Below are 17,569 nucleotides of genomic sequence, written 5' to 3'. Positions count from 1 at the left end.
ATTGAAGTACAATAACAAATAACTCTTTGAAAAAAGCTAACAGCAATCATATTAATAAGGGCGAAGCGCAATGATTTTTTGCCTGGAGATGTTCTATTGACATAACATAATTATTACCAGCATATTCAGGTCGGGCCTAAGAAAAAATAACATAAAAATAATGAATACAACAATCACGTATTAACTGTTAGCTTTCACTTCGGAGGATTTTGGGATGTCTTTCCTTCTGCAACCAACCCCCAGAATCTCAACAAACCGCACATTTTGCAACCACGAATGCTCAAGCACCCAAAGCAGGTCCTTCAAAGACAGGACAGTTGCAAATTGCAAACAAACCCAGGAACCAAACTAGGAAATTGGTATAAGTGAGTTCCTTCAAGGTCAACTGCATCAAATTTTGCAATATGGAGATCCATGGCACCTTTGTTGAATCCATGAAGCTACGTCTGAGATGTGATACGAGGAGAGATGACAACTTGGGCAAAAGTGCATGAGCTTTTACCCACTAACGGCCGAACAGCGATCAAGATATGAAGTAGGCACAGCTTATCTTGATGCCTTCTTGCGGCTGAGGATCTCCTGCTCTTTGAGGCGATGCTGAAATCGTGCCAGACGGGCCTGAAGACTGACCAAGCCTGCAGCCTTGCGTGAGAGTACAAAGCTTAACTGTGTCACATAGTTGTCGATGAGACTACCAGGTTGGTCGACCTCTGCCAACAAATTCATCTCCTGCAAGAGTAATGTTTTAAGGTTAGGTAGAATACATGCAGCAAATCAACAATAGTTGGAAAGCATTAAGTTCCAAGTATCCATGGCTGCAAAACACCTGCATAATTGCAGAATTTATTACCCTGAATGCCTTATCTGCCTTTGTAAGAAACTCTTTCGTGGAATTATCATATAATCATTTTACAATGAAATCATTCACTGAATATATAAACCAACTAGATAAAAATTATGCAGTGTTAGTTGTCTTCTAGTTTGAAGATTTCAATCATGTAAAAATTATGGTGTACTCAAATATTCACCAGTTGACAAAAGTGGAGTATAGAGTGGATAATGGATACAAGCACAACAAAATATGGATTTGCCGACAAAACAATCTTAAAGTACAAAGATATTGCATTTGATATGTTCTGTTTTTTTTTGCTAAGAAACAGGGTCATGCCAATTTTCTCCATCAAATCAGAAGGCACAACAGAGACTCAAAGTTAAAGTGTTAGCCTTCAAGGAGAGGACTTAATTCTCGCCACAGGGTGTCAAAGCTCTCTTTAGAAGGTAACCAGGAAAGCTTATGAAGCAGGAATAACATAAATCTAAAGCTTATCAGAGACAATGTAAAATAGGCAACCAAATCAACACAAATTACCAACACTGAAATTAATAATTAACAGCTTGTTTAAATTGGACTACATCTTTTACGAGCATGCTGCCTTTTCAATTCTAACAATGAATAAAGCTGGAGTAAACTTACTTCTCGCACTATTTCCATCGTATTTTCAATTTCTCTTCTATGTGCTGCTATGAGAGCCTCTTCTTCCTACAAAAATCAAGATGGAATGCTAAACCAGGGCAAAGATGGATTAATTTGTAGATAAATTGCACAATGTTCGAAAAATGCATGACTTGCATACCTCAAGTATTGCATTTATTTCCCCATCATTGTATGAATTCAAAGCAGAATCTGATGGCTGCGGCTTATGGACTTCGGGCGCACTGTCTTTTCTTGATGAATTGCTCTGTTTTTCAGTTTTCTCTTCCCTATAACCTTTTCTTCTAGGTGGTGAGACCTTGGGTACTTTCTCTTCATCTTTGTTTTCAAATGAGTTCTGCATGGATTGTTTATTAGAATAGCTGCTGTGACTATTTTTCAACTCAACCCTTTCCCTTTCCACTGGACCTGATGCTGCTCCACTTTCTTCCCTTCCTTTATTGTTGTAAGTTGGCATGCTAAATGAATTCCTCTCAGGTTCCACTGTAGAACTATGAGATAAATTTTCAGCATTCCTCCTAGGAATATCCACTGTCTTAAAATCTTGGTTTTGCTCGACAATGTCATCTGCTTCTACTGAGAGAGGATATCCTGATGCTGACGCTGATTCCTTGTTGGAAGGTACAAATGAGCCAGAAGGTTGATCTTTTTTGGGGTTGCTACTCTTGGAAAGACTTTTAACCCTGTTGAATTATCATCTATACTTCTTAAACCTAGAACAAAAAACAAGTAAGCTGCAATCATATATTGCAGTAGTCAGCAAAACATACCTATCAGCATATCTCAAGGTATTGAGAGTATGCTCACAAGAACCTGCATTAGGCGAAATGCAAGAAATCATGATAGTTCTCGAGTTTCCAACGAAAGAGTCACGAAGCACTTCTGTCAGCTTGCTCCCTCTAAAAGGGATGTGTATTTGATCATTGTCTAGTGCACGGATGCATTCCTTCAAAGCTAATAAGCTCTTGTTTATCTCTGCCCCTTCGATTCTGCCATAGAACACAGTATAGATTACCAGTAAGACTGAAACATACTGAAAAACATGATCTGAGCATTCTTGGCCAAATAAAAACAGATACTAAAACAAAAAGACAAATAAAAAAGAAGGAATCAAATATACAAACCGCGTTTGCCGATCATTATCTGTTGTATCAGCCCCACGCTCACTTCCAGCAAGATCAATAAAAGAGATCTTGCCAACAACCTTAGCACTCTTTGAGTCATTGCCATCCTTTTGCCTTCGGGTGTCAGTCACTTCTTTGTGCTTCTTAATTGCAAGTTGCAAAATAGCATGAGATCTTGATGATTCTTCATTTGCTCCTGTAGAACCTGTACTCCTTGCCGCATTTCCTTTCTCAATATATTCCTTAACAATCTGAACATCTGAGACCTCAAATTCCTGCAATCCAACAATGCATACTTGCTGCCTTCCATCTTCTCTCATGCAGAGTTTCCTGATGAAATTGTTAAAATGGCTTATCATCATTATCCCAATAAAACCAATATAACAAACATATAAAAGAAATTATTCTAAGAGATGCAGAAGAATGCCAAACTACCATATCATTATAGAATGCCCAAGAGAAAATAGGAATAATAATGTACGATTTCTGAATTGAAATTATTTATTTGAATACTTTTATCTGCATCAGATAGCACCATGTGCTCAATTAGTTTGAAAAGATCTTCACCAGAGCTAGATGTTCCCCTAATATTGAGAAATATACATATATCATGGTCCAACAACCTACGACCCATGTAGAAACAAGGGATCATGTGCATCCAAGTACAACATCCATAAGTTCTGCAGCTATGAGAAACGTCCAGTTAGAGTATTATACTCATTTTTTATTATTATAATGCAAATCCTGGACTGGAAACTACTGTAGATGATCTTGGACTTAAAAAGTGCTAAGAGGATCTGAGATACGATACAGTCAGGGTGTGGAATGTAACAAGTAGTGCAGGGCCTAGTTATATCTGGGTTGCTAAACAGCAGAAGAGATGTAAGAACAAGAGCATAAAATAACTGGGCATCTAATAATCTCACTAAAATATTTGCACAGGTCTCATCTAGGTTAACTCATTTTTTTCTCTCCTTAAAAAAAAAATACTATCATGTCTCATCATGACACATGTAGGAGCCCGTGCTTCAGTACAGGAGAGTAGGAGAATTGATCTCACTGAATATTTGCATAGGTCTCAACTAGGTTAAGTCATCTGTTTCTCACTCTTAAAAAAATATATATATCTTATCATGTCTCATCGTGACACGTATAGGTACCCGTGCTTCACTACATAAAATAGGAGAATTGTGATTCAATAGAAACAAGCAGAAAACACAGCTAGCATTCAGTCCCTGTTTTCAACTGCTTATTTCTCATTACTGCTTTCACTTTTCCTGATTTCTTTCTCCCTCCATGACCCCAACACTATCATAGAGCAGCTACTGCAAAGACTCATGAACAGGCTGAGATCAGATTACAAAAGTCCAGCCTGAGCTTGGCTAGTTATGAACCACAAGGTGTGTACAGACTCACTTTAAGCTCAAGTCCTGAAAAAACTCAGCTTGGTTTGAATGGCTCGGCTTAAAATGGCTAAAGTCAAACCTGAGAACCTATTTTACAGATCATATTGACACAAAATTGTTCAGCTATCTATATGCCAAGCAGGGCTTGAGAACTCTAGTATAAGCTCAAGTCTGCTTGCAGCACTAGCTATTAGATAAGAGGTTTTCTATTGCCTCTGTATTTCTCTTCTACTTGTGCAACAATAGGTCACATATCTTTAACCAGGTGATAGATTCTTATGAGCTTGGTTGGAGTCTTGAAAGGTCTTCATAGAAAACCTAGAATTGTAGTCTGACTTAATAGTCGTGACAAAAGGAAGCATAAAGATAAACAAAACAGATTAAATTATAAAGATTGGACAAAACCAGATTAGCAATTAGGAAAAGAAACAGAAAAACTTAAAATAAGAGTTTGTAGAAACCAACCTCCTATCAGAGAGAAGATCAAAGAGTTTACCACCATATATTTCAAAATAGCTAAGCCACAATTTAAATCGTTGATTTCGGTACATCGGTTGATGCAAAAGTCGAACCATATCTTGTGAAGCTCTGAGAGGTAAGGGTTGCATGGTAAATGTTTTGCCACTACCTGTAAAAGTAAATCCAGCGTAACTGGTCTTTTCAGTCTCACTGCTTGATATGAAAAAAGAAGAGCAACTGCAGGTCCTCTATAAGGTACAAGAATTGCGTGTATAACTCTGCATATATACAGGCTTAACCAATTGCCATCTTTATTTTCATCCTCTTCAACTTAAGCTTAATGTCTAGAAAAGCAGTTAGACAGACCAAATAGACTGGCATGATTAACATAATAGAAGTTCTGGAGCATCCAGATAAATGTGCTTACTCTTCACTAATACACAAGTTCAAAATAGAAGATCACGGATAGTCATGCTAAGACCACCTGTTAGCAGCATACCATTTTAATGCAACATTGGCATTTATACAATGAAATGTCCTCTTAATATACTGTATAGGAGAACATCAAACCATGTTAATCCTGTCCTCTCATGCCAGATGGTCCTGAGTCCTAACTGACAATGCAGAACAGCAATTACAGACAAGTATATTTAGCATGAGGAAATTCAACTTATGTTGGCAGCTAAGCAGCAACGTGATGGAGCCGATAAACAAAGCAACCCTCTTATTACTAAAGATGACATAGAGATGAACAAAATTGCTCCAATAAACCATAAGAATAAAGAGATAATCATGTTCTTATACTTAGATGCAGGTCCACACAGCCTAAACATGTTTAATACATAACATGGATCAAGAACTTGAATTATTAATCAGTTATTGTATGACATTTATCATTACCGAGTTGTTATAACAAACATACTGTAGTAGAAAATTGTAAATCAAAATTGTTAGCTTATTACAAGGAATAAGCATTCCAATCCAAAACTCGTGGAACGAGTTTTCATGTTTCACTAACTCAGAGAGATTGGAAGCTGTAGAAAAGCAAACCTCCGAATAGGCTTTCTTAGAAGAACTTCAGAAAATGTAGTAGAGCAGGATTTCCATTATTCGTTACAATTACAGTTATTTGCTGAGAGAAAATAATTGAAAAGGCATGTCCAACAAACCTGTTTGCCCATAAGCAAAGCATGTGGCTTTTGTTCGCTCAAAAATGGTTGGTATAATTGGCTCCACAGTCACACGATATACCTGTTTAGACAATCTATATCTGTTCAGGTAGATGCCAACAGCAAGAATTGTTCGATGGCTAATTTTGCAGCTATGGAAACGGATGGCCACAAGTAATTGACAAGATGACAATGAAATAGAAAGATGAGAGACAGCATTACCTCATCATTTGTCACATGCTCATCAAGAACAGCATCAAAACAAAACTCATGCTTTTCCACATATGCAGTCAAGTCCACCTTTCATGTCAAGATTTCAAGTTAATTATGCAATATAACTTCATCCAGCAAAAGTAAAGGCATCTTTAACAACTTTAGGTATAAAAAGCTGCTTCCCTGAGTATCTCTTTTCAAATGTTTGCAACTTCAGACACAACAAGAAAAAAATACTGAAGCTAGTAGAGGCATCTTTAACTACTGCCTTGACATGTGGCTGGCACCGATGCGTCTTATAAAATGACCATAGGTTGATAAAACATGATGAACATGAGCTAGTACAGCTTTTTAACCACTTGAGGAGAATGCACTCAATGAATTTTATTTAATGGTCACATACTCAGACGTAACAAGAAGAATGATTATTATGTACTAAAGGAAGCACAAAAAGGAGTTCCCAGACCAATCCATGCGTACACATAATAATTATGTAGCACTAAAAGAAACAAAATGAAAGGAAAGAAGCGAAAAAATACAAGTTTCTCTTGATAACCTACTGAGCATGCACCTTAAGCAACCTCTCCATCAGCATTCAGCAAGAATCAACACAAATTACATCACTATCATCTTTACAATATTCACTAAATCTCAAGAAACTCATCGTTAAATGAGCATAATTCCATCTCCATTAACTTACAAGTAAACATCACTACTTGAATAAGAAACTAATTATGTACCTCCTACATTACCACAAGGCAACTACCTTAAGCACTGCGAGAATGATTTAAGTGCGCTCCAAGAGTAAAGATGCTAAAATTTTCTGTTGTATAACAAATCTTGTGTCAAAAAAATACTTCACGTCAAGGACATCCTATATAACCACCATATAATTTTTCTTTCCGTATTGAAACCTTATTAAATCTTAACTAAGCATCAAATATAACCCCTCTATGTATTTCCCAGCACACCTTCTTTGTATTACGAAGACTGAGCTTCAAATCAGATGTAAAAAGAAAATGACAACCCCATAGATTTCCTTCCTCTCTAAAGATAGGAGAGATGTATGCATGTCAAATATCAAATTGCCTTAAGTATGCACCTTCATCAGCATTGTTAAATGATTAATGCAATTCAATCTTTATCCTACATAAAGCAAGATCAGGACATGAAAGAGACTACGACAATAATAATGCAAGGAAAGACGATCTTAAGACAAAACTCTAAGAAGATATAGCAAGCTCCTATACATATCAAACTATAAAGCATGGACACCTCCTACTGGGAGAGGTGTCCGTGTCAGACACGTGTCCGACACGGATCCGGAGTATCTATAATTAAATAAAAAATAAAGAAAAAAGGACACGTAGAAGACACTGCTGGGACACAAGTAGAACACGGTAGGAAAATTAGCTAATATTTAACGAGTCGAGTTGGGTCAATTTTTGTTGGCCCGAATTTAAAACCCAAACCCAAAACTACCTCTCCAACCCCTAACCCCGAAACAAAAACCTAAATCTCTCTTAGCCCCAAATCCCTCTCAGCTGAAGACGATAGTGCACAATGGTGAGTGGTTGTGCGACAGCGAGCGGCTATGAGACGAACAACAAGGTTATCTCTCTCTCTCTCATTCCTCCCACAAGCAGCTTCTCTGCTCTGCTCTCTTTCATCCCTCCCTACAAGCAGCTCCTCTTTCTCCCTCCCTCCCCACAAGCAGCTCCTCTCCCCCACTCTCTCTACCTCTCTGCTCTTCTTTAAAGCTTTTTATAGTTTCATTTTTTCTTTTTTTTTGATACCGATAGGACATTAGGGCTTAAATTTAAATATATGTTGTTTAATTAATTCTAATTATTGTGCTAAACTGATTATAATAAATTTAAATGTCTATTGTTAAATTACATTAAAGCCTCTCTACTCTATCAAATTAAAGCTTGATGTATGTGTATTTAACACTATTATATTGCAAACTCTTACTTTAGATGTATCAATAATATATATATATACATACATACATACATACATACATATATATATATATTGATATGTCCTATGTTGTGAATGTGCCCTATATTTTCAAAATTTACCATATCGCCGTGTCCGTATCATGTCCGTGTCCCATGTCCGTGCTTCATTAATGTCAGATAATGGCTCATCCTATTTCACATTTCAAGCAAGTGGCAAAAGCATTGCACAAATAGTTGCAGAAAAAAATGCTTTGCCATCTACAAACCACAAGAAAAGGTGGTTTATGGTAGTTCTTGCTAGACTATGTTTTAATTGTTCACATGGAGAATTGAAAAGACGAGTATATGATGAAGCATCTAAGCACAATATTCTGAACTTATAAAATGTTAACAGTACATAACAAAATTGAGTATTTTCTTGAGATCCAATTGGAGCTTAATTGAACTATATTTCACAAAACAGCTAACATGAATCTGCAAAATTCTACTAGTGCAACATTTAAATAACATGGAACAAAAGCAGTTGTCCAGTGAGACCACAAAGAACCCATTATATGGTTCTTTAAAAGCAAATCAACCATTCAAAAGGCAAAATAAGAAATCAAGCATTCAAAAGGCAAAACAAGAAATCAAGAATTAAAAAGGTTGTGCATTACATATCCATATGAGATGCCTATAGCCAATCGAAAACTTGTAATATGTAAGAGAACAACAGCTAGACAAGGTTTAGACAATAGATAAACATCCCAATTATGAACAATCATGCAGAAGAAGATGGCAGACCTTTAGCTTAGGCTCGTAGACAGTCAAGCATGAACTATCATGCACAGTCACAATATCATCCTCTTTTCGAGAGATCTCCTTCTTGTTCAAAGGTCTTTTACGCACCTGATTGTCATGTTGAAAGAAGAATGAAAAATGGAATCATGTTGAAAGAAGAGTGACAAGTGGAAACAACCACCAGATTCCCAACTATATTGCATTGCATGTGCTATTATCTATCATCACTCCTTGCTATGTATAGTTTAATAGAAACCTTTAAAAAATATATGTAATATGCCAATACATGCTCTAGAAAAAACGATAGATGTACGTTCAAGTAGGTGAAAGAGTTTCTTAAAATTTAAAAAGAAAAACTACAAACACTAATTTAAGCCATTCATCTATCATCACTTAAAAGTCTAAAACAAACAAAGACACTAACTAAGAAATATGATTAATTGCAAGCAAAAATAACAAATTATAGGCCTATCAATTGATGCAGCCTTGTTAGCACAAACAGTAAGATATATAGCATGAAAATGATCTAACGTACCACAACTTTAATTTTTGCAACAGTGCTTTCTCTCGTGCTAATTTCTCTTTCACCTGTTGATGGTCTGATATTGCTATCTGGCAGCCCTTGTTGACCATCATACATAACATCATAGTCATCATCAATCCCCTTTGGCATGAAAGGTGATGGCTCAAAAGGTTCTGACAATACATGCTGGCAAGATAAAGTAGGTACAAATTGTTACCCAACTCCATAAAATTAAATGCTATATTGCATTAATCATCATTTTGAATGATTACCTCTAAAACAGATAGCAATTATATAATACATAAATTTCTAATAAAATAACTAACTATACTCTTAGTTCTGCCAATTTAACAGATTCAGTAGATAGGATTACCTGAAGGGAACTTTAAAAAATAAAACAGTATAAGGCAGTGAGAAATCAGGAAAATAGCACAAGAAATAAACACTGGCATAAAGTGTGGTATAAATCATAGCATAAACTATCAGGTATTCTCCTTAAAATTGTTTAACATTGTACCTCAGAGAGAAGTTCAGTATCATCCATTGCATGAAGATCCAAAAGCCCAGCTCCAAATTCACCTCTCAGCTCAGGTGAATAAAAGCCATCCAATCCACCTGCTGGTCCAAAACTTTGGGCTGTCTGTGTATATGAATCTGAGGCAGACTCCCCATTAAAATTCAGGCTCCTCAAGAGCTTATACAGCTTCTGCTTCTCTTCAACAGTTTGTGGACCATATCCCTACCAAAAGCCCACCAAAGAAATCCACCGTTAAATATTATGCCAACTGCTCCCACTACCATTATTAGCAAACACAATGCGTTCATGCATGTCTCACAAAACAGTGATTCCTCACGAGATGGTAAAGCCCAAAGCAAATGCTTTTATATGCCAGTCAAGCTAAGACAAACTAACTTTTTTATACGCTCCAGAAAACGTTTCTTTCCAGCATTACCAACATAAATAAAAAAACCTAATTTAAGCGAATCAAATCAACTAGCATTTATATTCTTGAAACCATAAAAGCACTTCTTTCCAGTGCCATCATCATATCATAGTGGTCAGTTCGGATCAGAATAAATAGAAAAACAAAAAATCAACTAGCGTTTATAATCTTCAAAATCTGAACAGCCACTGTGCAACAAAAAGGAATCTGATTCAAGCCAGCCAAATCAAATGCATCCACTGCCATCCTCACATCACAGTAATCCAAGGGAAAAAGGTGTGATCCTACGAACCCAGCAATATCTAACGAAGTAAAAGAAGCATGCGTCAAACCTGCATGAGGAGATTGGGGAGCACGCGATGATCGGCCGACGACGCCACCGGCGAAGCCAGGTGCTGCAACCCCGCGGACTGGAGCCACCGTGCCATGACGGCGTCTCCGGCGTCCCCCGCCGTCCCAGCCGCCGCCGCAGGGTCGTACAGAGCCGCCGCCGCCGCCGCGGCATTGGTCTGCTGCACCTGGCCACCCATGTGGCGCTGCGACCTTCGTTGGGGCGCCAACTTCCCCGCCGGTGATAAACCCTAAGCAAGGAGATCTAAACGAAAACCTTATCGAACCTCCCCGATCTCGACAACGACCAGATCTAGCAAAGCATCGGGTGGGGATGGATCGGATCAAACCGGATCGACGAATGCGAAATGGAATTCTGGGAGGGTTTGGAGGGCGGGGAGATCGAGGAGTCGAGATCTCAATGGGTTGAGATGGTTGGTTTCTAAAGAAATGGAGAGATTCGAGGGAATGAGGGAGGAATTGGGATCTGAGCCCCGAGGGGAGATAGAGAGAGAGAGATGAGATGAGGGGATTAGCGAAGGGAAAGCGAGGAAGGTTTGGATTTGGGAGTGGTGGTCGTCATTGCGCCCGTGAGAGAGAGAGACAGAGAGAAAGAGGTTTCTTTTGTTCTTGTGACAGTGAGAGAGAGAGAGAGAGAGAGAGAGAGCGCTTTCCATTTGGAAATAGGAACTTTAGGAGAAAGACATAATTGTCCTTGGACTTTTCTTTTCTTTTTTTCTTTTTTATATTCACCCTTTATTTTTATTTTTCCTTTTATGTCCTATTAAACTTAATCCTTATATTTACCGGCGCACCGCTGTTTATCCTAATCTATGTTTTGATTTGACTAGTAGATGAATTGACTCTATACTATACTAGTTCAATGGAATTGGCAAGTTAAGTTAGTTACTTAGGTTTGACTTTAGAGCTTGATAAGATAACAAGGTTTTACTTTTTCACTAGGTGAGTTCAGCAAGTCAAGTAAGTTAGGTAGTTGACCAGGGTTTAATTAAGTAGTAACCAATGTTAATCACTCATTATGTTTTGCTTATATTAAAAAGTATTTATTGTAACAGAAGAACAATTTTAGTTGACCTTGTCACACTAATTAACAAAATGCTCTCAAATTCAAAAATATATTCCTATTTTATTGATCTCTATTATTTAAGTAACAATTACTTAAGCTAATCCATCCCTCTCCAGATGGGCCATGGAGGTGGAGAAGATGCTAAGATTTGAACAGCAAACTGACTAGCCACCAAACTCCTCTGATGTGATCTAAGTTTCTGAGGTTTCTTTTGGAGCACTTACACTCCAACAAAAGGATTTTTTATTTCTTTTCTTTTATTTTAATATTTGGTGGAAAGCTTGTTGGTTGGTTGGTTGAGAGCCCCACCATATCCTCTCCAATGAAAGCATCCTCAATTGAATCACAACCAGATTAAGGTACTATGTTTAGCTTTCATCCTTCCAAAATAATGTTATCCATCTCAATGATGAGTATTATTTACTGCCATGATTATGAAGTAAACTTCATTAGCTTTCCATGGCCTAACCCAAATGAAATATTTCTGCATGATCTGAGAAGAATTAGGTCCAAAATATGGGGTTTCATTGCTTGTAAAATAGTGTATTATTATGACAAAAGGAAGATTAAAAAAAAGAAAAGGAGAAAATATCCCTGATTACTTCTTCATGACTCAATAGGGGAAGTAGACCAGAAAACACCATTACAATAACATGAAGGAATGTCATATTTAGTGCCAAGAAGCACTTGGATTTATACAAGTTTGATTGCCTCTGACTGCACTCTGAATCCATTGGTTTAAGTACTTGTTTTGAGCATTTGTTGTGTTACAAAAGGAACAAATCTTATCATAATCACAATCAGGAGAGAGTTTTAATTTTGCAGATGATGAAATATACAAGAAGCACCTGAAGGAAACCATTGGTATTCTTTAGATGCCTGTCATGGCCTGGCACTGAGACTCCCAGTGCTCCTTGATCTGCTTCATACGCTCCTTTCTTTCTGCCCGACGTCGCTGTCCCCAGTAATCAGGGCATCTGACAAAAGATTATTTGAGAATACATCCTCAAGTTGATATGAAGAATAGCAAAATAAATATGAAATTACAAACTTAAACCTGCGGCGCAATAGTACGTTCAGCTCATCCAGGTGTGCAGCACCTTTGTATACTCCTTCCTGGAATCATACTGTTTAATTGTAGCAATTGTAGTAGATAGAGATAAGATCAGCAGATAGGTTGCTATCATACCTTCCGGCAAATTGGGCATCTTGCTTTAGGATGTGCAGACTTCAGTCCATCAATGATCGTCACAGATGCAGCAGAACAGCTGCAAGTATAGCAGAATACATGGCCACATGTAAGAGCTACAGCATCAAACACACTATCCTGAAACAAGTTGAAAGACCAGTGAGAGAGAGAGAGAGAGAGAGTTTCCACGTATATAAACTCTACAATATCTAGTAACACCTAAAGAATCCAGAAGTAAGCCATTAAATATGTTAATCAGATAAGGTATTTCAGCGCCACTGGCACACTGTCTGTTGGCATAGTACATCCCTGTCATCACAATACCTTGTTGAACATAATACATGGCACAGCCTAGCGTTCCTTCTATAACATTGTGTATGCTGAATTTTGTGTAGCATGCTAACAGAATACTGAAGACGCCACCCTTTAGCAACAGTGTAAATCATAATATCCTATATTAAACATACCAAGCAAATGGGACAACTCAGTTCAATCTCCAGCTTCAAAGAATCAAAGAGGCAGATACCACAGGAGAGTATCGGCTTTTCATTCTCAATGGTGAGCGAGCAGTCACAAGAGAGCCCTTGCATAGAAGTCTTTCTGGTTTTGCTTTCTTTCAAGTTAATGTGAAAAGCAATAAGCTCGTAAATCCATGGAGATTGTAGAATCTCAATATCCATACTTTGAGCTTTTGATTTGAAATGCTGACCTTTCTTTGAGTGATGAATCTGCAATAGAGAATTTCATGTTGGTAGAGAGAAACAAATAGTAATTGCACAAGACTAACTCAAAGTCAAGCATTTTACTTCTTTCTGTTTTTCTTTTCTGTTTCCATTCTATTGATTCAAAATCATAGTACTGGAATAAAGCACGTTTAGCTGCCTCTATTTCTTTTTTTTTTTCATTCCATGGTGTGCTGGAGCTTTGATATGAAACCCGAAACTTTCCCAAGTAAATTTTTTATTTTAATTCCCCTTGTTGTGAAAGTTGATTCTCCTATTCCAAAAGAAAAGTGAGGAACCGTGTTTTCAAATTGAATAAAGACAGAATTATATCAGAATAGCAACTTCTCTATGAAATATAGAAATGGAACTAAAATAATTGCACTGTCAAGTGTAAACTAAGGAATTATATTTTCAGGTCAATACCTTATCGTACTTCTCTAAAATTTTCCTCACAGCAATGGAATTAATGATAGCATAAATAACCAAGTCTCTCCCTTCCTTCATCAAATTTTCATGGTTCCTAGTAAATTTGCCTCCAAGCCATCTTACAAACTTCCGATATCCTGATGCTAAGTTCATCTTATGAAACTTTTGAGCCCGTTTGTTAAAAGAATCAACAACTGCTGACATCTCTTTGAGAAGCAACGGGAAGAACGTTCCATCACATACTAAAGAGAATCAAGAGAAACCACCAAAGAATGAGGGTACAATCACATTTCCAGGAAAACATGCATCTATAAAAATCATGTAGATTGTCAACAAGAACTCAGTAAGTTAACTAGATAATTTCCCAGAGTAGCAGAATAAGTAGTTCTAGTTCCACATTGTGCATTCCCCTATATGAAAACGTTCTGCACAAAAATGTACTTATGAGATAACAACTACAAAATTGCCAATATAAAGTAAAATTGCAGATAAACTTCATAGATATCCAAAGAAGGCTAAATTAGTGAAGAGTAGTAGAGAAGAGATCCAAAAAAAAAAACATAGAACCAATCCTGTGGCAGCAAAATGCAATCAAGCTAAAGGCGAGTATTGGCAGAATACATAGCATCCATGGCTCTAATATTGTCATGCATCAACACATTAAAAGAAAATACATAGAGCCAATCCTGTGGCAGCAAAATGCAATCAAGCAATAGGCGAGTATTGGCAGAATACATAGCATCCATGGCTCTAATATTGTCATGCATCAACACATAATGACAACCACACTAATTAATTCACTAACATGGACCAAATTAAAGGATGGTATTCAAACTCTATGGAAAAAACCTATCAAACAAGCCCAAGATATACCATGGCTTAATGTAAGAAAATGACATTTAAACACTTGGCATAATTGATAAAGGGTCCCATTACGGCCAACTGGGCAACAGCTATGACCCACTATGTAGGTTGACATTCTTATATATACAAACACGCGCACATGTATGTATTATACATATATAAAGAGAATAGCACTTAATTCATAGAATTTCCAACATAATAAAATAGAAACAAGTCAGAGAATGATAAATATCTTTGAAGTATTTCCATCGGAAACAAACTCTTCTTATCTTTCATAGATTAAAATTATCTACATCTATTTGAATTTTCCTTCTTTTAAGTTCTCCATCCCGCTTCTAGATTGCTTGATCCTAAACTACAACCAAGATTCTACCCGCCAACTGGTCTTATATAATTCTCAACCAAAATCCTTTATCATCTGATTTTGCTTTGGTCAGAAAAGTGGCAAAACTTTGCAAGTTTGCATAAATGAGTTTATTCTATGGGGTCTTCTCATCTTTGAGTTGGCCTTAGCCATGTCCATATTGTTGGGAAATGTATAGACGATGATAATACTTTAGTTCTAAGAATTCTTCTAAGAATTGTCATGCCAAAGGAATATGCCATGCCAATCCCCAGTCGACATGCCCTAGATGCTAATGGCATGCCTTTGGTATACCTATAGGGATAAAAACGGGTCAGATTAACTCCAATGTGACCCGCTATCAGACCCGATCAAGATCGGATTTAGATAAAATTTTCCATATGACTCGAATACGAATAGGATTTTTGAAAAAAAAAAAAACAACGGATACGGGTAGGTTTTTATAAAAAAAACCTGGATACGGATATGGTTCAGTTATAATTTTTTAGATATGGATATCGGATATCCATTTATAAATATTTTTTTTTGAGTAATTTTCAGTTTTTAGTTTGCTTATTTAAATGGTGAGTATTAATATTATTACTAATTATGTGTTTTATATTGTTTGTAGAGATTGATTTTGCTAACTTTATATGTATTTGACATATAAGATTTTTTTTTTAAATTCCTAGTATTTTGTGTTAATTATGTCAAAAAGAAATGTCATAATTCGTTTAAATTCGACTCGTATCCGTTTAAAATCTAATCCTCTATCCGAAAATTATCTAATCTGTATCCGCAAATTACCCGTATTTATTTAGTTAGGATGTGATTTTAAATTTTTCCATCTGTTTAATATCCATATATGAATTCGTATTCAGATCAAAATATGAATCTAGATATAAGTTGAGCACTATCTGATTTATTTTCACCCCTACGTACCTATAATGTATATTTTATGGTATCTAAAAATGTTTTTTATTTGAATGTAATGTATTAAAATCTACATGAAATCTTTCATCCTTAGATTATTTTTGTCAATAACTCATTTTATTAGAAATATAGCAATAGTCAAGTAGAAACATTATTCAACACATAATATGATTGATAACATTCATTAATTCACAACAATTCAATAATTGAAATAAAAATCTAGTTGAACATAACGAGGAGGATTAAAGATTTTATTTGTCGACACAAGAATAGCACAAAAATGTTATATTAAATGTCAAAAATTGTCTCAAAATTAAGAAAATCATTCAAACGGGTTAAGGGCGTTCGAACGATGTTCATCGCAGTTTGTTGTCATTCCAATTCTATGTGCTGACGTTTGAAACTAGGCACATTTTAGATCTTAATATCTTAATTACCAATAACTTCGTTATTGGTTATTATCTTAATATCTTGCCACCTCCTTCCAAACTAGGCACATTTTAGATCTGAGAACACAACAAATCACGGGCAAGGAGATTAATAAGTGTGTCACCAAGTTTGTTAATTGAAGGAGACAAATAGGGTAGCCCAAGGTTCATGAGTAGCCTTCTCTTGAGCTACACTTTAATGAATGCCCAGATGCTTTAATTTGTCGAGTATCCTATCCCAAATGTCATACGGGAAGCATAACATTCTCATGGAACATTACAAGTAATCTAGAGCTCTTATTAATAACTTATAGAAAATGATAGGGAAAGTTCATAAAGAGAACTCATGAAAAAGAAAAGCCATATGAGTATACTTGTGGACCTAAGGGCAAATCGGAAAAGAAGAACCCTTAATTTAGTCTAAGCTTTTCATGTAAAGATACGCAAACTAGTGTTGCATATATCACATCATAGGTCAGAATCGCATCCATCTTGGAGCCGGAACTCACAAAAGGTTTCAGAAGAAAGCAATAAGAAACAGCAAGGACTTGGGAAGCATATAGATCATCTCAACGAGGTGTTGACTTCATTTCCAAAACCATTTCAAGTTGAATTACTCGAGTCAAACTTAACAAGAAAACGGGAAACAAAGTAAATTACTGATATCAGGCTACAAACATTAAATTAGAAAAGAAAGGAGGCATCTTTCTTCATCTCAGCAGGAGAAAAGATGCAAATTAAGAAGACCCAGATGAAAAAGAAAAATCGAATATTTTTTGGATTTAAGTTTCAAATTCAAAAAATCCACTTCCCATACCAGAGCATTGATCAGGGCATCGACAGATAGAATCCGAAAGATCACTCCCACACCCATCTGAGCTCTCACCAACACATTTCTTTCCACAATGGCAGCTCTCCAGTAAATCCCAGAGCTTTGTTAGTCCCAGTTCAGGGAGCCGCTTCTTCTCCCACCCCTTCATGCACTCCTCGTACCTCTTCACAAATTTCAGCTCTTCCATATGCTCTGAAGAGATCGAACCAAAGAAAGAGGAAGGATCTAAGCAAACCCAAATACTAGAAATTACCCGGAAATCGAGATGGGTGGAGAGTTCTGCTAAGGTTTGAGTCCTTGGAGAAGAAGAAGAAGAAGAAGAAGAAGTAGCTTCGTAC

At 36.6% G+C, this 17,569-nt stretch overlaps 2 protein-coding genes across 2 annotated transcripts; both read right to left on the bottom strand.

The window, feature by feature from the left end:
- Positions 1–19: 19 nt before the first annotated feature.
- On the bottom strand, positions 20–11,050 carry LOC140775560 (kinesin-like protein KIN-13A). The gene is made up of 12 exons (XM_073118937.1): positions 10,407–11,050; positions 9,648–9,869; positions 9,143–9,316; positions 8,611–8,715; positions 5,873–5,950; positions 5,651–5,732; positions 4,488–4,650; positions 2,617–2,946; positions 2,263–2,481; positions 1,635–2,175; positions 1,475–1,540; positions 20–729 (listed from the first exon to the last, which is right to left on the bottom strand). Exons 1-12 carry the CDS (start codon positions 10,602–10,604, stop codon positions 547–549), a joined length of 2,361 nt encoding a protein of 786 aa, XP_072975038.1. The 5' UTR covers positions 10,605–11,050; the 3' UTR covers positions 20–546.
- A 1,067-nt stretch (positions 11,051–12,117) lies between these two features.
- Positions 12,118–17,569, bottom strand: LOC140776235 (probable E3 ubiquitin-protein ligase BAH1-like 1). The gene is made up of 6 exons (XM_073119867.1): positions 17,217–17,569; positions 13,829–14,073; positions 13,148–13,408; positions 12,681–12,818; positions 12,549–12,607; positions 12,118–12,468 (listed from the first exon to the last, which is right to left on the bottom strand). The coding sequence occupies exons 1-6, from the start codon at positions 17,416–17,418 to the stop codon at positions 12,363–12,365; spliced, it is 1,011 nt and encodes a 336-aa protein (XP_072975968.1). The 5' UTR covers positions 17,419–17,569; the 3' UTR covers positions 12,118–12,362.

Source organism: Typha angustifolia, chromosome 14, assembly GCF_048772165.1.
Source record: "Typha angustifolia cultivar Huaian chromosome 14, ASM4877216v1, whole genome shotgun sequence".
Lineage (NCBI taxonomy): Eukaryota > Viridiplantae > Streptophyta > Magnoliopsida > Poales > Typhaceae > Typha > Typha angustifolia.
The sequence above is the reverse complement of the archived record's forward strand: the minus strand, read 5'-3'. Positions and strand labels throughout refer to the sequence as shown.